This window comes from Bacillus rossius, chromosome 6, assembly GCF_032445375.1.
Source record: "Bacillus rossius redtenbacheri isolate Brsri chromosome 6, Brsri_v3, whole genome shotgun sequence".
Taxonomy (NCBI): Eukaryota; Metazoa; Arthropoda; class Insecta; order Phasmatodea; family Bacillidae; genus Bacillus; species Bacillus rossius.
In genome coordinates this window covers 15,239,620-15,265,674 of record NC_086334.1, presented here as the reverse complement: position 1 = coordinate 15,265,674, position 26,055 = coordinate 15,239,620, and the positions used below count along the sequence as shown (strand labels likewise).

Genomic DNA, 26,055 nt, shown 5'->3' with positions numbered 1-26,055 from the left:
TGGGTGCTCTCGGAGGCCTTATCGGTGCAACGAGCGGTATAGTGCGGGCAGTCAACACTTCGAAGAATGAGCGCAAGCAGTTAAAAGAAGCACAGCGACACAATGCCAGCATGGAAGCCATTGCCATCGGTAAAAAAAAAGGCGCAGGACTGTACTTGCATCCTCACAAGACAGGACGAGGCATGAGAAAGAAACGTGTAAAGAGAAAATCCTAAGTTCCCTACCGAAACGACCGCTCACCAACGTAGATTTAATAAAGTACGCACGCAAACTGAAAATACCAAATTTCCGCGGCGTGTTTATGCGAGACACTTTGCCCAGCAAGCCAAAGACACGTGAGTGTGCCATAATTAATTTAGACACGTCGGCGGGTCGCGGCACGCACTGGGTGGCGTACATAAAGTCTGGAAAAAAAGGAACTTACTACGACAGTTTTGGAAATTTACGCCCTCCGCCCGAACTGCGACAGTACCTGGGCCGATCCACTACGTTGTTTTACAATTACGAAACGGAACAGAAGCCTAATAAAACAAACTGCGGACACTTGTGTCTTCGCTTTTTAACAAACAAAAATTAGCTGACAAATAAAAATTGCTACTTAAAGGTTGTGCAGTGATGTTAATTTATTAGTCATGTCGATAACACTTACCCTGACAGGTCACGCATCTGAGCTGCGGGCGGTTCATTTCCCGCCTCTGGATTTAGACGGAGAATGGTGTATCGGACTCGTAGATTTTCAAACGTATAATGCCATACCTAATATCGACGAAGAAAATTGCAAGATCTGCTTCCTGAAAAGTGATGGGACCGCTCATGAAATACGGTTACCTGTTGGCTCTTACGAAATTGACGACATTGCAAATTACATCAGGGATATGTTACCACAGGATGTAGACTTTCAACTGCGTGGAAATCCAAACACTCAAAAAAGCATTCTAACATGCAGTGAAAATGTCGACTTTACGAAACCTGGCACCATAGGTACGATGCTCGGATTCGAATCAAAGGTTTATGATACGGGAAGAACGTACGAATCTACACGCGCAGTAAACATTTTGCCTGTGAATGTCATAAGAATAAACTGTAATTTGGCAAGTGGAACGTATCTCAACGGAAGACTAAGCAACATGCTGCACGAGTTTTCGCCGATGGTCCCGCCAGGATATAAACTGGTCGAAGTACCGCAAAGTATCATTTACGTTCCAGTCGTCGTGAAGTGCGCACACGAAGTCGTCGTCCGAATCGTTGACCAGCGAGGACGATTGGTGAATTTTCAAGACGAAGAAATTACATTACGTCTGCACTTGAAGCAATGGGCATAAAGTTCGTAACACCGAACAGTTATAAAAGAAATCGTATTGGCGTGAACAAGAACAGTTCTCTACCAGACATCGGTGCATTAACACCTGACAACATAAAATATCTTCTCAGTATTGGACAAGTGCCGAATAAATATGGAAGACGAAATCCTCAACGTGGAAGATCCGGTCATTTTTGATGACAGCATTACGAAAATGGAATTGCACGAGTACCAGCCTTTCCTGCTCGGACCGTACGCACTTCCATCGGAAGTACGCATTGCAGTACAGCACCAAGATATTTGTACTTTACCTTCGCAGTCATTTCTACGTATAAGAGGCACGCTTACAAAAGCGGATGGTACGCATCCGACAACGACGTCAATATCCTGCAATGGTATTCTTCACCTAATCGAACGCATTACTTATGTACTCAATGGTGTCGAGGTAGACCAGACGAGAGATGTAGGCATAACATCTGCTATGAAAAATTACCTTTCGCTCACGCCAAATGAACTGTCTGCTGCAAAGATGGCCGGTTGGGCTCTCGAGGATGAATATAAGCTTCCGGTTTATGCCGAAGGGAAGTTCGAAGTTTGTGTTCCTCTGTCCATGCTTCTTGGATTCGCTGAGGACTACAAGCATATAATCATTAATTCGAAACAAGAGCTCGTACTGCTTCTAGCCAACACGCACATTAATGCAATTGTCGCCGCTGCAGAAAACCCTCAAGATGTCTCGCTAACACTACAGTCTATCGAGTGGATGCTGCCCCACATCCAAGTGAGCACCGTTGAACGAGTCAAGATGTTGAAGAACATAGAAAATGGCAAGAATTTCGATGTGCCATTCCGATCCTGGAGCCTGGAAACTTATCCTGGCTTGCCTCATAGTCAGCGTATCAATTGGATAGTAAAGTCCAGCTTCGCTACGGAAAAACCAAGATACATCATCGTCGGGCTTCAGACCGGAAGACAGCTCAATGCAGGAGTAGGTCGCTCCGTATTCGATAACTGTCAAATACGTAATGTAAAAATATTTTTAAACAGCGAAAGTTATCCGTACGTTGACATGAACATGGACTTTGAAAGTGGAAGATTCCTTCTAGCATATCAAATGTATGCCAAGTTTCAGCAAGCTTACTATGGGCGGAGACAGTCACCGATACTGAGTCCCGACAGTTTCAAGAACAAGGCACCGTTAATGGTGTTTGACGTTTCCAAACAGGATGATCGAATAAATTCAAACATCATCGACTGTAGGATCGAGATAACGACTAGCGGAAATATTCCACCAAACACCTATGCTTTTTGTCTGATACTTCACGATCGGCTTGCTTCGTACAATTGTCGAGACAAACTTGTGAAAATTCTGACATAAATACTGTTTCGTTTTCGATAATAATTTAGTTACGACCGAGCATTGCTAGCGACAAGATGTACTGCAACCTGCAAGGTTTCCAGAGTCAAAATGGATTCGTGCTCAAGGAAATTAGCGTCACCTCTGGAGACAAGACTCGAACCCGCAGCTTCCGACCTCCGTATCCGTGGAAACTACTAGACGAAAAAAGTAAACGGTCGAACGAATGGTTATGTAAATACTATCACGGACTAGAGTGGGACGAAGGAAAAATTCCGTACCACCAAGTGAAAAACACTATTGGAGATTTACTAGTTCAAAACGAAATAATCTACGTTGCCGGACCCGAACAGAAGAAATGGCTACGAGAACTGTGCGATGTTGGAGCAGCTGAAATCGTAGATATACAGACCGACTACGGCTGTCCTTCCCTGCGCAAGCTTAGTGCAATATACGACATGCAGCCATGTGACAAGTTTGAACGTTTCTCTGCCTGTACAAACTCGCAGCTAATGCAGAAATGGCACACACAATGTTAGTAGGAGCCTGCATATATAAATGGCGTACATACGTACGTGCCTTCAGTTAACGTTCGACCTGCAAGAAGATGTTTACATTTCATCCTGCTAACGTGTACGTGAGCGCAAGACCTAGCTTCAGCAGTGTCGAGTACAGCTACTGGGATTCCGGATATCTACGTACATATACAGAAACCTGTGATGGAGGTGCTCAGCATTGGCGGTTTGCGCACTTTCCTGTGTCCTACGAACCGACTCAGCAGCTATTAGACTGTTGCGAACCTGGAAACTGTGCCGTCTATCACATGAGACCGTACACAATCCTTCCTGCTAGCATCGCAGAGGTAGTCGCCTCGTCTGCACGTGCAACACCAAACATGAGCGTGTTGCAACCTGTTGAGGCCTGCGATGCTTCTACGCAGACGTCCAAACGGTGTGCGTCTCGTCATCGCAGTTCAGGCAGTGAATTTGTCCCAACTAGCACTGAGCCAAAGCCCAGGCGTAGACGTGGTCACAGACGTCACCGACCATGTCTTGTCGGAGTTGTCAACGTCGCAGAAGATGACCAGCTGGAAACCTGTGTTCCTGATCCTGTGGCCTGCGAACCAGTTGGAACCGGAGTCGACGAGTCAGTTCGTGCGGCATTAAAGACTTTGCTTGTGAAAATGCTTAATTCCTTAACCTAACATGCATTTGTGTATGTTTTATAAATAAATGTGTAAAACTTGAACTCGTGTGTTTTTTATTTCTATAATTTTTAGGTACCTAATAAAAAAATAATTTTAAATACAGACATTATTTTGACTCATGTAGTATACCAGTAGACCGTGGGTACATAAGCGAGGTTCGGACGACTGGACCCGCAGTTCACCTCTGGCCGCGGTGCTGTACGGACGTGCTCTCTCCATTAAATTTCGTAGTTACTGCTCCAATGTCGACCTGAATAGAAAGTTTACCGTCAGCAGCGGGGACCTCGATGGCAGCAACGATGATGGAGTCGGAGATCCCGATACCTGCTGCAGAGGAGACCACGACAGCGGAGAACTCAATGCCTGCGTTGTCGACAGCTGCGGAGATCTCGATACCGACTGCAGAGGAGACTTCAATTAATGAAGAGCGTACTTCGAATCAGTGAAAATACTGTGTCGCATCATTTACTAGAACTTCAAGCGCTCGCAGACATGAAAGAAGCAGTTGTCCCAATAATTTACTGAAACGAATACAATTTCAGTGCAATAAGTGTAATAAACTAATTTCACGCCTCGACAGCTTACATCGTCATTATATAAAATGCTCCGAGACAGTTAAGTGCAAGTATAATGAACATGGTTATTGTTTTGACTCATGTGTTGTACCAGCTGATGAGAATATATACCCTGGTGATATGAACATTTAGTCCGTCTCTGGCTGCGGTGATGAACGCATCGGGTAGTCAGCCTTGAATAATAGACCAGTATCTAGCTGTTCTTGAGACCTCGATGGCGTCTTTACCAGTATCAACACCGACCTGGATCGAAGGTCTACCATCATCAGTGCAGACCACGATGACTACGTCGTCTACAGCTACACCTGCTCTCTCCGCACAGCAGGAGATTTCGACGCGTGCAACATCTTCTGCAGAGCAGACCTCAACGGCTTCAGAAGTTAACATGACAGCAGTGTTACAATGGTTGTCAACAGTTCCAGTGTCATTGATAAAGGAAGGAGCATCCAACAGTGTTCCATCGCCCAACTGTACGTACTGTGACAAGATCAAAAACTTGAAATTACGTGATTATGTAATACACAATTGTAATAATAACTCTGAACGCATTAAATATCAGTGCAACAGGTGTTTAAGCAAGTTTAAACGTTATGGAAGATTAAAACGTCACCTCAGGAATTGTGATAGACTGTCTGTACATTCATCAGAATCAAGCTGTATATTTTGTAACAAAACATTAGCAAATATTCAAATTGCAAAACGACACGAAATATATCACTGTCCTTTTAATGAAGTCGATAATTCGGTTTTGTGTGAAAATTGTGGTGTACCATTATGTCGACCTGATAGACTGAATAGACATTTACGAACATGTAAAGGACTTAGTCCATACAATAAGAAGACTGTTTGAATCGAGAAATCCACAAGGCTTTAGTTCTATGTCTGTGTATTATTTTTTGTACTTGTAGTAGTGTATTGAATTTATGTAATAAAAGTTTTTTTTTTTAAAGAACTTGTGGTGTTTTTATTTTCTCAAACCTAACACTTTTGTGGTATTTTTTAAATTAAAGTTGTTTTGTATCGGCCAGGGATCAAACCAAGGACCTTAGTCGATCTAATCAATCAGTATATAGATTACAAATTTATTTAATGGATTTTGAACTTTTCCCCGAATCTCTAACATTAAAATTACGGATTTTCAAGATGGCGGCCAAATTTCAAGATGGCGGGTGTCACAGTAATAAATGATTACTGCACTCTAGCGGGTAAGAATCAAACTAACTAGGCGCCAGCGCACTCTCGCCGCCGATACAATGATGATGGTTTCCAACATCGAAGACAAGATGGCGGACATGACGTCATGCTCACTGTCGATATATATGCTTTGAAAAAAGTGGTGGGGGCCAGTCAGTCTGCCTGCAGCCACCATTGCGGAAGGAGCCTGTCGCCATTTTTATTTTTTTGACCTCGTCGGGTTCGAACCGAGGACTCCGAACTCCGTGTCTAAAAGTACCTTTTTTAAATATTTTTTATTAAAATTTTATTAATTTAATTTTTTTATAAATTTTAAAAAAATTTTCATTAAAATCGGATAATAAATAAAAAAGTTAAAGATGGCGGCCGTAACGGAAATTGCAAGGGTGGCGTCATAATTCAAAATGGCGGAAAACAAAATGGCGGAAAGTTCGAGAAAACAAAATGACGTCATCCAAAATGGCGGATCCAAGATGGCGGGTCCAAAATGGCCGCCGGGGTCAAGGTCAAAGGTCAAGGTCAAACTTGTCCCGTTACGCTGTGTCCCGTTACACTCCTCCAAGATGGCCGCCGTGACGTCACAATCCAAGATGGCGGAAAGGACACACAGCACCACAGCCTGGAAGCCTGTGCCAGAAGCCCCATTTATATACTACTCATATAGCTCTCTCGGTTATATATCATCGCACAAAGAGAAAGAAAACTCTGTCATTTTCGCGTCAGAAACTTCTCACAACAATATTTCACGAAAACGTTGCATTAAAATTCGGCCTTGAAATTTTACTCTAATCATGCCCAAAGGAGTTTAACTTCAAAAATTTCATTATTTAATATTTGACTGATAATTGTTATACTGGTTGACTTTTTTTAGTAATGCAATTTTTATTTTACTTATATTTGCACAATTAGATGTCGAAGTTCGATCTGTAACAATTTACGCTCTGGCTGCTCAGGTAAGAAGTCCTTATTTCATGAAATACTGAGGGTGATGGCGCTTCCAGGAGCCTACGTAGATTTAAATTTCTCCAGGGGATAGGGAGAGAGGGAATAGAACCATCTATTTGCTCGCTGTTTGCTGTTTGCTTTCAAATTCTTCCCATTTCTTGGTGGGAAGGATAGATATTTTAGGATTGGGAGATATATTCCCCCAACACATCTTCCTTCTAGTTCATTTTCACAAGGGTGGGGGGGGGGGGGGGGGGGCTTACTAAGATTTTTCGCTAGTGAGAATCGTGGCGAACGTTGTCGCCAGCACGTGAGGGGTTTTTTCCGGATAATCCCGTTTTACCCTCACCCATTCATTCCGTCAGTGCTCCTAATCGTCTCTTATGACGTCGATGTTGCTGAGATATTAAACTCATTTACCCAAGTCCTATTTTTAATGCCTATATGATATGTAAAATTAATTTTGGTGTGAATATTACCGGAAAATATTTACATCTTATTTGAGTTAAGAAATAAATCCTAGATAAATAACAAATATGTTGTTACCAGCAGCATTCATCAACAGACTTTGCCATTTTAACAACATTAATGATTTGAATAATATCATATTTATAATTGCCTGATGAAATCTTGCAAAACAATAGCCACCGCAAATTAGCAGCATAAGCAATTTACAAACTTTGAACTTTCTTTTGAATCATCATATGTTTAAGAATATAAATAGTTTATGTTCATCTACCACACATATAAAATACATCAACAACCTCGGAAATCGATCAATTTACCAGCGTTACCCTTTTTCTTTACTGATGTATAATTATTTTTCTGCACGTTACAAGAAGTTTAATGCGCCTGAAAAAAACTTAAATTTTCAAGGAAAAATGGTGTGTATTACGAATACAAAAATGTGCAAAGTATTCAAAGACGAATTAGTCAAAAACTACGTTGAAACGCCAGGTGAACCTCCTTGAGTGCTCACTTTGAAATTTTTATTGGTTACATTCCTAATCATGTATCTATATTGGAAGTTAACAATACAGGTATGCTATTTCTCCTGCATTCGTTTCGAAAAAAATAATTAGAGAAATATATGAAATAAGTTTTGTTGTATTGAAAATTTATCTTAAAATTGTGAAGATCGATAACTTTTACCCAGGGCCGACAAGAGGGGGGAAAAAGGGGTGGGGGTGGCTGGTTGAGTTTCGAGAATTTTTTTTAATGCTTGACTTTACCCTGATAGGACGAAAATTACAAGTATGTTGTTCATAGAATTCATAAAAAACTTACAAGTAATCCGATATGCATAGATCACGTTTTACAGTTGTGGCCAGGGGCGCAAATCTGTAGAATTCAAAAAAATTGTTTGAAAGGGGGGGGGGGAGGAAGGCAGAAATTCGCTGCGGTAAGGGGTTGCACGGTCCGATATTTTTGCAAGTGAGATTAATCGACACAAGCCATCTCCGTATAGGGTGCTTGCTTATTTTATACAGCCCATATTTCGGCCGTATATGCATCCAATAAAGATAAAACTTTTAAATTTATAGAAAATTAAAAAAAAAAAATAGTTCTGACGTTTACGTTTATCAACCCCGTTTCACAGGCACGATTTTGCAACCGCAAGAGCTGGCCCCTTCAGTGAGGAGCTACTTGATTCAGGGTTGGGGGGGAAGGGGGGTGCGTTGCCACTGCCCCCACGGGATCTACGCCCATGGTTATGGCCACAGTAACGTTTACAGTTGTATGTGTGTGTGTATATATATATATATATTAATGTGTGGTGTTTGAAAAGTTGTAAGCCTACATTTAGTAATGGAGAGGGGGGCCCGACCAAATTACTTGCCCCAGGGCTCTTAGATTCTCTCGATGGCCCTGTGGTCACAAACTGTTCAGGAATGCCAAACTAATGGTTGTGGCATCCGCAGCGGCGGTGAAGCGCGGGGCTGGCCGCTGGACCGCTCTTCCTCCCCGCCGCGCCGCCGAAGGCCAGGGGCGGCCGAGGTCATCGGGCGCAGAGGTCGCTCGCCCCGCGACCTCCCCCGGGGCTGATAGCGGCGCCGCCGACGTCGTCCAGAGAGCGCGTGTGTTCCCCCAGAGCAGGCAATCGAGGCGCAACACGTGACGCTCGACGCGTCTGGCAACGCCGCACGACGGGCGCGCGACGTTGCGACGTCACCGTTTCGCCTTCGGTGGTTGCGCGTTTCGCATGTTGGCGCACGTGCAGACGACGTCCGCGTGACGTCAAAAGTCACCACGTCGAGCCAACATGTTGCGCACGAGTTGTTGACGTGTGAATATCTTAAACCTCTCGGTACACGGCGTTGGGTAGGAGTGATTTCGTGAATGGAACGAAAAGTTGAATGGAACGGAAATGTGTAACCACGGCGATGCTATCTGCGACGGATGACACGAGCGTAAGGGAAACGTTGTAGTATTAACTGTTAAGCGAATTTTACCAAGATGGGCGGTACTTTAATCAAATCTCATTGTCAAAAATCAGGTCTAAACCGGGGTTTAGTATTTTTTTAAAATCTTTAATTGTTTTATCAGAGCCCTTTCATTATATAGTTTAAAATTTCAGTCTTCTAATCAAATCATTCAATAGTCGACGTAGCTGCTCCTGCAGCGAGTTCTAGCGGCGGGTGCGGAAACTACGTGTGTTTCGCGTCAAGAAATTGTTGAATACACAATTTCGTATATTGATCACGCTCGGCATTATTTTAAAGAATTCTACGTTAAATTTCGTGTCCGAGTTTCGTATTATAAGTGTATTTGCAAGATTAGAAAACACGAATTTGCTCTCTTTAGCGAGGTTAGATGTTACACATTTCTGGAGAGTACTAAAAGACTAGCTATCATGGTTTTTTATTTTTTAAAATTTTCCTAGGCACTTATTTAAAAAAAAACTTACTTTGCTGCTCTGGTGTATTTTTTTTTACTTACCAATGTTAAGCAATTGAAAATATCATTTTAAATCCAGATAGCAGTAACTTCTGTAATATTGTTTATTGTTTATCTTTAGTGTTCGTCACATCGGCTCAAGTCGACGGGACTTAGGAACGATAGTGGACGTCGAACTACTGTAGCACAGATTTGGTAGTCAGAAACTTGAGCCGTGCTGAAAGATGGGTTTGAAATTGCAGCCCTTGCGATATGAGCTAACATGTTACACTGTAACAATGTAAAAATGTTCATGTAAAATTAAAGATGTATGCACATTTGTTCATTTACATGAAAACAACTATCACTACAAAATAGTGTACACGCAGTAATACTGGGTCTAGATTTTTACCCGGGAATTTATGCTCTGTGTTGTACCAGTACCTCCAATATTTTAAGTTATTTGTAAACCGTTCCCTGAATAGCTTTCCAGTATTAACTGTGTACATTTATAAGTATAATATAACCAAATAAAGTCAAATTATTGAGTATGAAACTATCTTTTTCATAGTTTAAAACATTATGCTTGAATGAAATATGAATTAAAATATAAAATTATTTACTAATTTCCGGAAGAAATCCTCAGTATTAACTTAAAAACGTATTTCATATATGAAAAAAATAAACATAGCCATATGTTTTACAAAGTTACAATATATTTCTTGTAGTATTACAGTCAGTTTCTTGAAAACTGGTTTACCAAAGAATTTTTTTGTAAAATTACAGTTTTTTTTATGTAGTGAACACAGCCCCTGTGATCGACACTTATAAACAACACACAATGGCATGGGCTAAATATTTCAAATGTCAAGAACAACTCAGCTGCATAGCCAATGCACTGTATTTACGTTGTTTTTAAGACTTTTATATGAATAATTAGTGTTCTTGGAACATTTCAACCTCAGTTGCTGTAGGGAGGAATGTTATGTATGATTATGGATGAACACACAATTAACATTTATTGAAACATTTTATAATTAATTTGTTTAAGTTAATTTATTTGTTTAAGAGCATTATCGTAAAGCCAGGTTTATCATTTTAGTGATTAGTTTTGATTATCTGTGAAATTCTGTTTCAAATTTTTAAAATTATTTATAGTACAAATGAAGTACAAGTAGTGTGCTGTCAGGGAATTACACATTTCTCATGTCAGTGATAAAGTAACATAGATTCTACGATCCGAAATCAACTAGTTTTCCGTTTCTTTAGCGGGTATTCTTTTTGAAAAAAAATTCTGCTGGTTTTTGTTTTGTTTCTATAAATTTATAACTTTTTACATGATGCAAAAAAATTGGTGATCTTCAGCATATTAAAAAAACCTGGTTATGTTTTTTAAATAACTGAGAATGCAATACTTGTCGGTTACTAATTTATCTCTTGTTTTGAAATTTGTTTTCTTGTATCAATTTGATTTCTGAGCGCCAGGTTATATTCATGCCAACTGCTATAGTAAATTCGGCTGTCACTTTAAACAGACAATTTATTTTATATTTGGTTGCGGCTCCTGTTGTTTGCCGCTAACCCAAAACTCTCATGTTTTTCATAATTAAGAAAATATGATTTTCAAAATTGCCAAATCAAGACGCATAAAGTGTTAAGTGTCAAAAAAATTACAAGTGTGAACCATAAAACGATTACATGATTATTTTAATTTGAAATATGTTCAGAAGGATGCACACTTGCAGAGTCTTATGAATTAAATTCACTGCTGTATTTTGAAATTTATTAAAAAAGACTTGGTCAATTGAGTCATAATTTTTGTTGAGATAATTCAGAGAGTGGTTTGTTTAGTTCAAATTCAGTAACATGTATATAAACTCAACTTTATTGAAATATTATTTACTATTCCAAGTCCAATTTATGGCAAATTTTGGTAACATAAAGCTTATGAGCTTATGTATTACTCGTCCAGGAATGGTATGGTAGGTTTTGAAATGAAAACAAATCAAAGTAATAACGATAATAACTTCTTTATTTGGTGCCTTAACATATAATAATATATTACTTATTTTTTTTCCCCACAGTAAGCCATGTATACAATGTGAATCTTCGAAGTTATTATTTAAATATTTATGGAAACGGCTGCAAGCCAGCGCCTTCTAAATGGCGAAGGTACACGTGCACTCAGGTAACCAGAGAAGCATCGTTTCGAACGAAGAACAACGAAGGGCTGGACTCGTCTCGAGTATCTTGAGAGCTAGTGTACGACTCAGTCTCTGGCTTCCAATCTTCTTCCCCGCTCATTCAACACACGGGCCTCATCAAAGTAATACTCAGATAAAGATATAAACTAAGAACAAACAAAAAAATAACACGGGCAGTACTCATGGAATATGCACTCTCGTAATGTGGTTTACATCATAGACATTATTACAAAATAATCAAATCTATTAAAAGAGTATTACATGCCTTTGTCTCGTTTTGTCTCCCTCCCTCAAGGGTAAAATAAAAAGGCCAACACGAAGATATACGTAATAAGATTTTGTTGATTTTTCTCTCAATCCACACAGGAAATTTTTTTATTAGGTTTCTTTTGAAGTTCACTTTTGTCTTTCGTCGACATTTTGTTTCTAGAACTCGCCGTCAGGGTGCAGGTCGAACCTTGGTGGGAAGGCGTTGCCGTCGTACTGTGGCTTGGGAGTTTGCCTGTGGTGCTGTGGGAAAATACAAAGAAAACGGAATTAAATTAAGTGATACATAAGGGTGGCTCACTTATAAAATGAACCCCCCCCCCCTCCACAAATAGGCACGTTATGGAAAGCATGGATCTCGCCAAATATATATGTTTATCAAAGTGTAGAGATCAATGTTTAAATAAAGCAAACATTACTAAGGACAAATTCTTCAATATTAAACTTGGACTATTCCAGAATCCGAACTGATGTGCCTAATTCATATCAATAATGTACTGTAAGATGGTAAAATGTTAAATATAATATAACGTAATTCAATAAACAATATCCAATTGCTCGTAGTCATAAATGTTAATATGTATTTGTGAAGCCATATTGTCATTTGCAAAGTAGACGTTTTCGATATGCTGAGAAAGTCAGTAATATGATAGTATTTTAACACTTGATTGGAAGGTTTACTTTCCTGCCACCAACTTCAAATATCACGTTTTATTTTGTCACTATTCCCATTGTTTCTTAATATTAAGATTAATATAAATTTCTGCCCTAACTTTGGCAGTATAGCAACTGGACAGATAGATGAACATATATTGAAACTTTAATGCCACTAATTTGTAATCATATTCAAAAATTTCATAATTGCATATATACTCAGAGTCAGAGCACACACAGCAAAGCTTTTGGAATCACAGCACAAATTAAAAACCGGGGAACAAAAATTCTTGACCACATACACGATACAACTATATATAGTAATATGCACTACGAAATTACTATACACAGTAATATGCACTACGAAATTGTACACAAGATGCAGGTTGCATGGATTTAATATTGAATTGGTCAGGACAAAACATCAGTTGACTTTCTGTTCTATTTTAAAATATTCCTCTTTTGCGAACTTTTGGGAACTAAAATATTTATAAGCTAAACTCAAGGGGAAAAGGAATTAAAGTCATACATTCCAAGAAAGGATTTCTTCATCATGCCAGGTGGTAAAACAATTGGAGATATGAGATTGTGAAAGGGGCACACTTGGTTCTGGAGATAGAACGAGCACTTCCCATAGAAAATACTAGTAGTCTCTACAGAAACCTCGAGACCTTGTTTGAAAGCTTTAGGATTCTGTACAGAAAAAAATCTAGCATTTCTTTTAAAAGAGAAAGTACGTGTTTATCTCTGCTTATAAGCTCTCGTTGCTGAAGTCTGCGCACTGATGCACGTTTCAAGGTGCGTTTATAGGATCGTAGCAAACAAAGGGGTCACACACCAACGCTAAATGACTTACTAAACATTATGGTCTCTGAATTATTCCGCCTTGCGTATCTTTGGAGCTGGCTGTTGAAACAAAACGAAAAAAAATAATGTTTTGTTTTTGAAGATGTACATGAAAAGCCACTTGTAAATTAAGTTAATACTCTTTAAATTATTAGTAAATTTACATAATGCGTACAACACTCAAATCACAAGCCTTAAAAAATCAGTGAAAACTTTGTGACAGCTATATTTGGGAGCTGGTTACTTATATATAGACGTATATATATGTGTATATGTATATATATACGTATAAAAGGAGCACAAACATTTTGCAATTATATCGCAAATAATGGGCAGTGAATAAATAATAATGTGCATACTAAAATATGTTCCAGAAGTCAGCTGTTTCATTTCATTTGAAGGAAACCATCAATTTGTGAATTCCTAAAACAGCACTGGAAAACATGGAAACAAAAGTGTTTTGAGTAAATATGTTATGTAATATTCTAAAGGAAATTATATTTAGACTTTTTGGGGTACGACTAAAACATTATCGAGATGGTAAATGTTTGCAGTGAAAAGGGTTATTCTATTTAATAATTAACCTTTTACTATAATCTTATTGCCTGATTGTGTAAATTACTAGGAAAGTTATTATTCAGGGAATAAATAATCGACGATCCAGGAATTTCAGCACTACATTTTCAGTGTGACACTCATGGTCGGAAGAGCCCGAATACTTTCTCGGTAGCTCTTTATTAATCTACCGGCATAGCGAGGGCTACGTAATACACATTACAAACTCATAAACTTAAGCCATAGTTAAACATGGAATCGCTGCATTTTTGAGCAGACACCCTGTCTCTGATCACCATCCTGCTGGATTGCACATGATGTTGCATCCCTACTGCAGCTAAGTCTATCCCAAGTAGTGAACCTGCAGTCGCCTGACTTTAAATTGTCGACCGAGTTGTTGAAAGTTTAGGGGTACGAAAGCTCATTTCAACACATATGTTTGGGGTCCATTGCACGAGACGATTCATCTTGAAAGTAATATTGCAAGGTGGCAAGTATGATTGACTAGATTCACGTGAAAGTCACAGGGCTATTTTAGTGTGTGCAGATAACATCTTTTGTTCGTTAAACTGGGTTTCTAGGGTCCTCGGTCATGCACAGGCAGTGGGCTTGGGACCACTTGCTTCCTGACTCTGCGACGCACGGCGAGCCAAACTGCCGCTCGCTGCCCGTGTGGAAGGAAGGAAGGTGGCACTCACCACTGGGCTGAGTCCCCGCGCCATGGACCCCGCGCGCCCCTTCGCGCGGAACTTGGAGATGGCCTGCTCGGCCAGGTCCGCCCTCTCCTCCGCCTCCTCCAGCTCCTGCTGGGCCTTGCGGAACTTGGCCAGGTTCAGGGCCGCGATCTCCTCCTGCAAGGCACAAGGTCAGGGCTCCACCTCGGTCTCGAGGGATGGGGTCGCCCCGTGGGCGTGACGCCCCAGAGACCCCAGGAGGAACAACACTGATTACGACTGGGCACAACTGCATTGGGCAAGGTTGGTCTACACTTGGCTAATTCGTCAACAGATAAAAAAAATAAATAAAGTATCACATTCTCCCGACATATTTTAAGTGCGTTACCTTGCAGGGCATTAAAAACAATTGCCAAACTAAACAACTACACACACATAGTATGCAACGAGTCTGGAAAGTGATATCTCGTGCTCATGGTAGTTAAAACAGTCTTACTTATCGTTCCAGAACTCAGAGAACTACTACGATCTTCACCATTCGGCAGAGAATATTCATGAAAGTGATCAAGACTTTTTTTAACATGAAAACTGAGGGAAAAATAGTCAGGCTATAATCATGTTTCAGAACAAAAAAAAGTTTATTTTGAGGCTTAGCAGTCCAGAATTTCGAGTATATTGAGCTCCGATTCATTTGAACATCGATTATTTGAGTCATGATGGAGTGTTAGGATCCAACACGCGACCCTCGTTTCATGAGTATGATGGTCTCAAAGGTCTACAAAATAGTCGGTTTATCATCTCATAGTAGAGTCCGGAAAAATTCGGGAATTCATTTCGTGATAAGATGAAATTCAAACACGTGTACAATTCTGCTGGTCCTGCTACTGGCTCGCAGTATAACTGGAGTTCTCTGGGCCAATGAGAGACTATCGACCAAAGAAGCATCGAATCACAAGCTACCAGTGGAGACGCCTCACAAGTTAGCACCCAATGAACACGCGTGTCTGCTTGAGAAATGCAGAGGATAGTGGAGGCTATTCTAGAGGTCATTGAATCCGCGAATTTTTCCGGTCTCTATCTCATAGTGTAAAATACTGGGGATGTAATGTCCACGACCAGGAGTTACCACGGGGGAGACGCGGCGCGGTACTCACAGCCTCCTCTATCTGCCTCTTGTAGGTCTTGATCTTCTGCTGCAGTTTGTCGACGAGGTCCTGCATGCGCTCGTGGTTCTTGCGGTCCTCCTCCGCCTGGAAGCTGAGCTCCTTGATGCGGCGCTCCGACTTGCGCAGGTTCTTCTGCGCGTCGGCGTGCCTCCTCTGCTCGCCGTCCAGCTCGTTCTCCAGCTCGCGCACGCGCTGCTCCAGCTTCTGGATGGCCTTCTTGCCGCCCTTGAGCGCGTTCGCCTCGGCCTCGTCCAGCCGCACCTGCCGCGGAGGGACCCGTGCAGCGCCCCGAACACAAGGCAGGGGCAAGATCCCCGCAGGAACCCTTACCACTTCTACAGCTATGGCCACGGCAACACTATGGAGTTTCTGGGTATTTCGAAGTTATACTTCTCAACGTGCGTTATGAAAAAAAAAAAAAATGTTGAGAATGAATTTTTACGATGCGCGCACACCATCCAACAAAAATATACAGGAAGAACAAATTATATATATATATATGTGTGCTTTAAAATTATGTACTCCAGTGATACTGGTCAATATAATTGAAATTTTTTTTTATTACTGTGTATATTAGTGATGGAAATTGTGTTTATAAATTTTTTCAAGTTTATTTATATAAGTGTGGTTATGTTCCCGCGTGTATAATTTATTTGCATTATAAATTATTAAAATTAAATTATTATTTAATAATTAATTAACATTTATCTCCATTATTTCACATGTTTAAATTAATATTGAATACTTAATATTTAATATTTTTAAATTTCCATGCAAAATTTAAGTTTGATTTTTATTATGTCAAGTAAGTATAATTTCTAACGCATTTTTAAAAAATTGTGAATTAAAAATGAAGTATATTAAATAATAGGGAGGGGGGACCGACAAAATTATTTGCCCTTGGTTTCTCTCGATGGCCCTGACTACAGAAACTTGTCTGGATCAGTCATCAGGTGAACTGTTCTTGGACTTGCTTTAAAGTAATATGTATCGCAATAAATTTCTGATGGCGATATTAATAGACAGACAATGTATCTGATGGATATTTCAGTGATCAAAACTTCTTAGGCAAATTTTGTAGTATTTTTTTTTCACAAATAAATGAGATATAAGAGCAGTTTTTAAATGTAACAAACCAGACATTTAAAATACCCGAAAATGTAATCATGAGTTTAAAAAAAAAGGGGGTAAGACTATACATATGGCATATCGTTTAGTTTTATAGACGGCACTGAATCTTACTGTTTGATAATATCTGAAAATTATAAGATATTGTATAAGCCATGTTCGGAAGAAATGTTCTTCAAGATGCAATAAGCTCTCATCAGCTATCATCAGGGACGAACGTTCAGGTCAAAGCTCACGGAAACCACCAAGCAGTAAGCTGCACTAAGAGGCACACGTGGCTCGTCTGAGCGAGTCCTGGGGAGACACTCGGGGGCGAACCCACCTGCAGGTCCTTGATCTGCGTCTCGAGCGCCTTGCGCAGCTTCTCCTGCGTCTGCGCGTGGTCCTGCTCGGCGCGAAGCTCATCGGCCAGACGGGCCGCGTCCACCATCGCCTTCTTCGCCTTCTCCTCCGAGTTCTTGGCCTCGTTCAGCAGCTCGTCCAGGTCCGACTGCGGCACAACACACACACACTCAGCACGTTGTTCCAGAGGGGCACCGTTCTCATCTGGGGCATTCGGGACGTGCTCACAGAAACTCCTTGTGCGCAACCCTGATCACATTAAACCCTCATTACTTACAGAGTTAGTGGAATAACGTTTATTTACCCGCAGGCTTGTGGCGATTTTTCTCAAACTAAAATTTGGCAACTACACATATTTGTTGAAATAACGTGGACACGAAGAATAAAGGAATTCTGTTGATAAAAAAATCTACTAGAATACTTGAAATACTCTGAATGAAATGTATTACAAGTTCAATTTCTTGTTCTTGGTTTCATAAAGGTTTAATTTATACTCAAAGAGTGCGAAAAAATACGAACAGAGTTGCAGTTGGTCAACGTGAAGGACCCAGGACTACTACTCGGTACAGCTATGGTAATGCAAGTAAACATTGTGCTTTCACGGTTCGACAGGTTGTACGTGAAGAGTAAATAAACGAATATCCAAAAAGGTGCAAATGCAGTATAAAAATGTTTATTTACTTTGAATCGAATGGTTGGATACATCAGGTGGTCATGCGCAAGTCTAAAGGCCCTCCCCCCACACACAATCAGTCTTAACTGCCATTTTGGAATTCTCAGTCGGAATTCAACAGTCGGAACTGTCGAGTGTGAGCAAGGACGGTGGACTGATAAGTCGCAACTGATGGACTGACGAACTGATGGCTTTCAAAAAAATCGGACTGAGGGTTCAAGAGCACTCAGTCCGAACTGCAGTGTGTGGGAACGGCGTCTCGCCAGTCCCAACAATCAGTCAATATGCTCACATTTTTAGTTACTTTGCTATTTTTTTTAACCTTTATCTTAAATAAAAGTGCAACTGCAATTGCATCATCCAAAGTTGAACTCATATTCTACAGCGAAACGTCCAACAGCAACAGCCATCACAAGTCTGATCGTGTGTGGGGAAGGCTTCAGGTCGGTTCAAACTGTCAGTTCGGATTGTTTGGTCTGATCTGAGCACCTGGACTGATATTGTATGGCTTCAGGTCGGCCGAAACTATAGTTCGCGCAAAACAGTCCGAAGTGAGAGGTGGACTGATTGCGTGTGGAGGAAGGCTTCGGGCTGAGCAGTCCGAAGTGGGAGCTGGACTGATGGTGTTCGGGGAGAGAGAGGAGGGCAGGTGGATGGCGGCGACTCACGTGCAGGGTCTGCAGCTCGGTCTCCAGCTTCCTCCTGGAGGCGCTGATGGACGCGTTCTGCGCGGACAGCTCGTTGAGCTGCTCGTGCGCGTCTCCCAGCTCCTGCTCGGCCTGGCGCCGGCCGCGGTCGGACTGCTCCAGCAGGGTGCGCGACTCCTCCAGCTCGTTCTGCAGAGCGTTGGCGCGTCGCTCGGCGATGCCCAGCATCTCGCGGGCGTCGTCGCGGGCCCGCTGCTCCTCCTCCAGGGCCGTCTGCACGTCCTTCAACTGCTGCTGGTACCGCTTGATGTTCTTCTGCGCCTCGGCGTTGGCCTGCGGGCCGCGCAACAGGTTCACTTGCATGTGGCGCATCCGTAACATCACATCTCATATTATTGTTGAGTTACAAAAACATATAGATAACATATTATAAAGACCATGAGTGATGTCACAACGAAAAGAAAATCCAAGAAACATTTTGCTAAGAGTTCATCAAATATCTTAAAATATTGGTGGAGGTGCCAGGTTCTACATGTAGCCAGTTCCCTTAAAATTCTTTTTAAGTTTTTCCTCGTGTTCTGAATGGTAGTTTCACTTTCTTGCTTCATTAATACATGACAAATATTTGAAATTTAACATGGTAGTAATAAAATTGTCATCATTGGAGTTGAATTGCCGATACGAACGATTCATTAAAATTCACTAATTAATTTTAAAAAATGAAATCTAATTCACGAGTCAGTACTTCTAGTAACACATGGTGATATGACCTCTAAGATAGTAATTTGTTTCAAATCACATTAAAATTTGCTTTGTGGTATTAAATAAAAAAAATATGAACCACCAGAGTAACTTTATGTTTAGGTAACTGACACAAATAGACTTGCAATTCAAAATGAGGGCACTCGTGCTCTCACCTTGTTGGCGTGGTCGAGGGCGATCTCCAGTTCGTTGATGTCGGCCTCCAGTTTCTTCTTCAGGCGCAGTGCCTCAGCTTTGCCCTTGGCTTCAGCCTCCAAGCTGGCTTGCATGGAGTCCAGAGCGCGCTGGTGGTTCTTCCTGCAGTCACACACAGTACAGTTCAATGATGAGAACCATCGGACACTATGATGACATATTCTGATGATGAATATAAAGATGTTCATAGATTAAACTATAGTTTCAAATGTAATGGATGTTCAGATATAGCAGAACACTTCAGCCATACTTCACTTTCAGAACACGGCCTATTCAAGCTAAATCATCATATTTGAGTGGGAAATGTTATAATCTCACCATGTAAAGTAAAGTTAAGAGTATTTTGACATATTATATTCAATATAATTCATCCTATATTTTTAATATCATGTAAAATATGAATGCCAGACTTCTGTGTAAGTTTCTTCATACGAACATTTTGTTGTTTCTCCCTAATACAAGATAATTTAATATGAATGGGTAGGCCTACATCCTAATTTAAATCTTTATTACTAAAACATGAAATTCACATACAGAGTACAATAATGCAGTGAATTTTAATGATGGTTAATACAACTAGAAATATGTTTCCTTATTATTCAAAGGGTATATTCTGTAATCATGATTTTGGGTTTAATTGTTTTACCGAACTCTATCCAGGAAAATGCTGGGATAGTCCCTTGCAATAATACGTCATGGCCAGGGGTCGGCAACCTTTTGAGTCGGAAGAGCCAAAAATTACAATTTACAAAATTTCAAAGTTTTTAAAGAGCCACAAAAAATTTTCTATCCAACAATAAATAGTACTTGCATAATAAAGTTTTTTGATAAAAAAAAAACTAATCTATTTATTCATAAGAAAAATTTATTCATATATAAGAAGTGTTTTTTCACAACAAATTAGATCATATATATGGTCTTATTAGATAATTACTTATTATATTAGTAAAAAATTAAAACAATTAAACACTTACTAACAGCACAGCCCGTAAGTACTAGTAAAACGAAAACCTCGGGCGGATGAAAAATTGATAATTTAACTGCTTGATGACATATTGTTTAGTAAAATATAACAAGCGTGGGGAAAAAACCAGGTTTACTACTGGTTTGTAATAAAAAAAGTATTTTCTGTATAAATGACCTGGTGATGCAGTATTTCTGGTACGGAACTAAAGAGCCGCAGCTTCACATCCAAAGAGCCGCATGTGGCTCGCGAGCCGCAGGTTGCCGACCCCTGGTCATGGCCGATTTATTCCTCCCAACTTCACTGTTCTGCGCACTTCTGTGTTACATTTTATAATGACCTTCTCGTCGGACAAGATGTTCAACCCATAATGACATTACCACTAAATATGACATATTAATGATGTTTTGAAAAGAAATCTGCTTTTGTAAAAAATACTTATGTAAAGGAACTAGTCTTAAATTCTGGTTTTGAGGCCAACATTGTGGAAATGGTGGCCGTAACGAATTTTCGGCATTCATTTGGTTGGGACACTTGAAGAACGCTGCAGCAAGGTGTGCCTGTAACGTCGGGAAATTCGTCGTTTTCAAGGACGAGGTGGACTCAAGCCGGAAGCAGTTAAACCCGGTGACTCTGAGCCACGATCTAGAATTTTGGTGTTAGTGTGTTTTTATATTCTGGTAAATGATAGCAGAATGTGGTCGGATGGGGTTGTTGTTCGTGAGGGGTGGGGGGACGGTGGTCGTACCTGGTGTTCTCGAACTCCTCCTCCTTCTCCTGGATGCGGCGGTCGATCTCCTGGCGCACCTGCGACAGCTCCAGCTGCGAGCGCAGCACCTTGTTCTCCTCCTGCTCCAGCGCGGCCTCGGCCTCCTCCAGCGCCGCCTGCAGCTCGTCCTTCTCGGCCTCCAGCCGCTTCCTCGCCTTCTCGATCTCGTGGATGTTGCGGCCGCCCTCGCCGATCTGGTCCAGCAGGTCCTTGACCTCGTCTGCGGCAGGCAACACGTCCGCTCTATCCTGTGCCCCGGCTTGCATCGAGGTGTTTTATCACATACGCAACTGCTGGTCTACCCAGGGGCGCAACAACAGGGGGGGGGGCAAGGGTATTTTGCCCCCCTCTGAAACCTTGAAGTGGGGGCAAATGGGGGCAAAGAAAGTGCTGTGTAATAAATTTTTAGATAATAAAACTGCTTAAATAGCACCATTTTCCACCTTGAAATACAAATTTTCCCGGGGGAGGAACTCCGGACCCCCCGCTTCAATAGGGGGGATCGATGATTCTTTATAAAAAGGTATATTGCCCCCCCCCCTTTGGAAATTTAATTGTTGCGCCCCTGGTCTACGCTGGTCTCTTCACGAACACCCCAAACCAAAACAGGAATGGACTACACTACGCTGGTCTCCATAAAAAAATACCCACCCCCCCTCACCATGAATGGACTACACTGCGCTGGTCTTCATGAAAAATCCCCCCCCCCCCCCCCCAAACCAAGAATTGACTACAATGATGAAAACATAAACACAATGAAAAAAAAATGTATCTAATTATGTCTTCATGAGGAATGGTATATGTCCAAGATATGATGTTGAAGTTATTTTAAGTGAAGTGTCCCTTGGAACATCCATACGAAGCAAAAAAAAAAAAAAAACAGGAATAGGCCTTCTGCTATGTTTAACAAACCAGAGAAAGTAAAAGTACCGAGAAAATTTTGCAGATGTAATCGGCGGATATTAATGATAGTCCGGATGGGTAAATCAGATAAGGTTGATGGACATACGGCTCTGCAAATAATTTGCATGTCACACAATACAAATTATAGCGCTTCATTCTATTAATTTCTCGGCTTTTTTCTTTGTTAATGTTATCTACTTATTTCATTACTTCTGAGGGATTCTGTAGGTTTTTTTTCTCTATACATTGGGGTTCAAATTACTTAATATTCCAGTCTTGTTTTACTGTGACATACATTGCAATAGTGAAAAGTATATGTAAAACTTCCATGAGTTGATATTGACAAAACTGGCACCTATTGCGTGAATTTACTTGATATTTGGTTCATGCCCGCTTCAGAGCAGAAGCAGTGGGTGCCACGAGAAGGCTATGGGTTGCTGTAAGCGGGAGAGACTATATATTCGCATCAAACACCCGTTATGAAGTCCTGGCGAGAGCATCTCTCGGTTACTAGAGCCGGCTACTGCTCCGACACGTCGCAGGTCAGCAATCCTTCCCCGTGGGGACCCAGGCTCCTTAACCAGCTGGGTACCAGGAGAGTCAGGGGAGGCCCGCCCGCTCACCCGCCAAGTTCTTGTTCTCGCGGCGCACGGCCTCCAGCTGCTCCTGGCCCTCCTCGTAGGCGCCCTTCAGACGGAACAGCTCCGTGGAGTAGTTGCGGCACTCCTTCTGGCTGGCGTCCAGCTCGGCCGCCAGGTCGTCCACCTTCAGCTTCCACTCGCCGATGATCTTGTCGAAGGCCTTCTGCTTCTTCTCGGCGGCGTTGGCGATGGCCGTGGCGCGGTCCACCTCCAGCTGCAGGTCCTCCACCTCGGTGGACAGCCGCTGCTTGGTCTTCTCCAGCGCGATCACCTTCTGGTTCAGCGACTCGATGGTCTCCTCCGCCTCGGCGAGGCGCGCCTGCAGCTTGCGCCTGTTCCACACGGACAACACGCACTTTGCACCAACAAGAAGAGCACACGGTTATATCACAGAGAAAAAGGTTTCTTTGAATAAAACAAAAATTTGTTTATATATGGCGAAACAAATATTTACTTGGCGGAACATAATGTTTTGTTAGTTTAACCAAACCCGGTAAGTAAAAAAAAATAATTTGTTACACCTAACCAAATATACATTTGAGTTGACAATATCATTTTGTTGGGTCAACAGAATCTTTCCTTCTACAAAATATTTGTTTGAATTAACAAAATATATTTATTTCGTCATATATAAACAAATATTTTGTTGAGGCAAACAAACCTTTCTCTCAGAGTAGGAACCAACACTTTGTGCCCATAAGCCTCTCCGAATGTTCAAATAAAGGGCGAATGCAGAATGTAGGTCAGGGGAGGGGCAAATTAAAATTTCTAATACAATTTCAGCATACGTAGAGATGAAATATTTAGATCATTTTATTTGTGGTTCAAATATATCCTATTATATATATAGCACTGGGTAAAATAATACTTTAGTAAGTTTGGTGAACCACGATAAGGAATTATTCAGAGTTTAGGGGGGCGGATGTTGCTATGGACCCCCTCCTGGATATGCCAATGGTTAAAACAGGAACGGTTAGGCACGAATTTGAGTGACATATATAAAATAATTGTGAGTTTAAACTTCTTTCAATTATAGCTGAGCAACCAGCACCGTCAAGATAATTGATATCACGGGACTTGTAAGGGAAGACACTCTAGTATGACAAGACAAAATTACAGTAAAAATATAGCATGTGCTGGCATGGTAAGATTAAAAATAATAGTGAAAGTTATGAGAGAAATATAAGAAGAATCCTTATTTTCATATTCAAGTTAATCCATTTCATATCTCGGAATGTGGTGTATGATTTTTTACTTTGAATTGACAACGAATGAAAGTTAGGAAAGTAGATGGTGTGAAAAGTTTGCGCCAACCATATTAAATGTTTCATGATATGTTAAGTACTTTCCAGTACGTAATGACTAGAGACCTGAAAAATTCGCGGGTTCATTTCGTGCTATGCTAAAATTCAAATAATTATACCTTAGTGCTGCTTTTGCTATTGGTCCACTGTTAATCTGGAGGACTGAGGGCCAATTAGAGACCCTCACTCATAGAAGTGTCGAATCACAGGCTACCCATTTGAGACGACTCGCAAGTCAGCAGCCAATGAACAGTTGGCATTTGCCCCAATGTGTAAAGGATATTGGAGTCCATCCTAAAGGTCATTGTACCCGCGAATTTTTTCCAGGTCTCTAGTAATAACGCAGAAGAGCGGAGGTTCCGGAAGAAATGAGGCGACTCACTTGGCCTCCTCCAGCTCCTCAGCGCGAGCCACGCCCTCGGACTCGTATTTGGAGCGCCACAGCTGCGCTTCGGTGTTGGCCTTGGACAGCTGCCTCTGGATATCGGCCTTGGCCTCCGACTCCTCCTCCACCTGCTCGCGCAGGTTGTCCAGGTCGTGCTCCAGGTTGCGGAACTTGCCCAGCAGGGTGGCTCGCTCCTGCGGGACACGACAACACCTTGTTGCCGGCACTTTCACCTCTCCACCTTTGGCCTGCTTCTATCAGCCCACCATTGACGTGGACTATGAGAAAACGAGAAAACCTGAACCAAAATAAGAATCTATTCTGAGCAGCCAACGGGCAGGAGACTTTTGACCGAGTTTGTTTGTAGAGGACGCCCAAGTCGATCGTTGAGTCCATTGAGCCCATGAATTCTTCTAGTCACTGCTTATCAGCACAACACTGTTTCACATTATTTACAAGACTACTTCTAACAACGGGGGCGTTCTCCATCGGTATGAATATTATATGATTTCTCCACCCTTACGTGAAAGAGACAAAACCAAAAGGTTAAGTATATCATCATCGCGCACAATGATTTAATGCAATGGTATCTGGAAGTTTATGGCGAGGTTCCAAACAACTAAGGCGCCTACCTGGTGCTCATTGATTGAGCCATAACGTGAGGTGGTAATATTATTCCCTTGCTCGGAATGTAATGCCCGAGAGTCTGATCTGATTCTCTTGAAAATTTGCAGACCGACAAAGATAAAAAAGCCATTTAAAATTTTGTTTGAAAAAAAAAAGTCGCAAATTTGGATTGTTTTTAATAATCGCACAAATTGAATACGATCGCTAATAAACTAATTTTTCATAATATTTTGTAGTAATAATTCGAAATTAAGTAGTTATTTTTATCAAGGTGCAATCTCTGGAATGTAGATGTGTGAAGTGGTGTTGAGACTCCGACTTAACGGAACCGGGACCAGAGGGGAGTATCGGGGTTGGGGGGGGGGGGACCCACCCTGGACTCCTCGTCGGCCAGGCGCTTCGTGTCCTCGAGCTGCGTGGTGAGCGAGATCTTGATCTTGCTGAGCTGCGACACCTGCGACTCGGCCTCCTCGAGCTGACGCAGCAGGTCGCCGTTCTCGATGGCCAGCTTCTTCTTGGCGGCGTCGAAGTCGTTGAGCGTCCTGTTGGTCTCGTCCAGCTTCCCCTGCACCTCGTTCAGCTGGTGCTGGAGCTGCTTCGCCACCTTCTCGGCGGCCGCCTGGGGGGAACAAGCCACGTGGCCGCTGCAGGTCTCACTCGTGTCCCTTCACGGGGACAGTCACCGTTGCTTGGGAACCTCATGCAACGAACCCCGTACCATGCCGGGACTCGTGTCCCTTCACGGGGACAGTCACCGTTGCTTGGGAATCTCATGCAACGAACCCAGAGAAATATGTTCCTTTGAATCGAACAAATATTTACTTTATATAACAGCATATTTCATTGGCATAACCAAATTTGGTGGTTAGCAAAATTGATTATTTACACCCTAAC

The 26,055-nt window shown here is 41.6% G+C and overlaps 1 protein-coding gene across 50 annotated transcripts in view; it reads right to left on the bottom strand.

The window, feature by feature from the left end:
• Positions 1-11,466: 11,466 nt before the first annotated feature.
• LOC134532697 (myosin heavy chain, muscle) overlaps positions 11,467-26,055 on the bottom strand; it is a 113,709-nt gene continuing 99,120 nt past the window's right edge. For 40 of the 50 annotated variants that reach the window (XM_063369415.1, XM_063369430.1, XM_063369453.1 and 37 more), the window contains exons 31-40: positions 25,535-25,780; positions 24,532-24,728; positions 22,828-23,177; positions 21,281-21,521; positions 19,529-19,670; positions 18,633-18,944; positions 17,272-17,439; positions 15,810-16,082; positions 14,680-14,832; positions 11,467-12,169 (exon numbers count right to left, since the gene is read on the bottom strand). In XM_063369415.1, the coding sequence (XP_063225485.1) occupies positions 12,086-12,169; positions 14,680-14,832; positions 15,810-16,082; positions 17,272-17,439; positions 18,633-18,944; positions 19,529-19,670; positions 21,281-21,521; positions 22,828-23,177; positions 24,532-24,728; positions 25,535-25,780 (2,166 nt within the window). In that variant the 3' untranslated portion in view covers positions 11,467-12,085. Of the gene's footprint in view, positions 14,833-15,809; positions 16,083-17,271; positions 17,440-18,632; positions 18,945-19,528; positions 19,671-21,280; positions 21,522-22,827; positions 23,178-24,531; positions 24,729-25,534; positions 25,781-26,055 lie in introns of all 50 variants that reach the window. The other 10 variants (XM_063369405.1, XM_063369410.1, XM_063369409.1 and 7 more) reach the window with 2 other exon arrangements.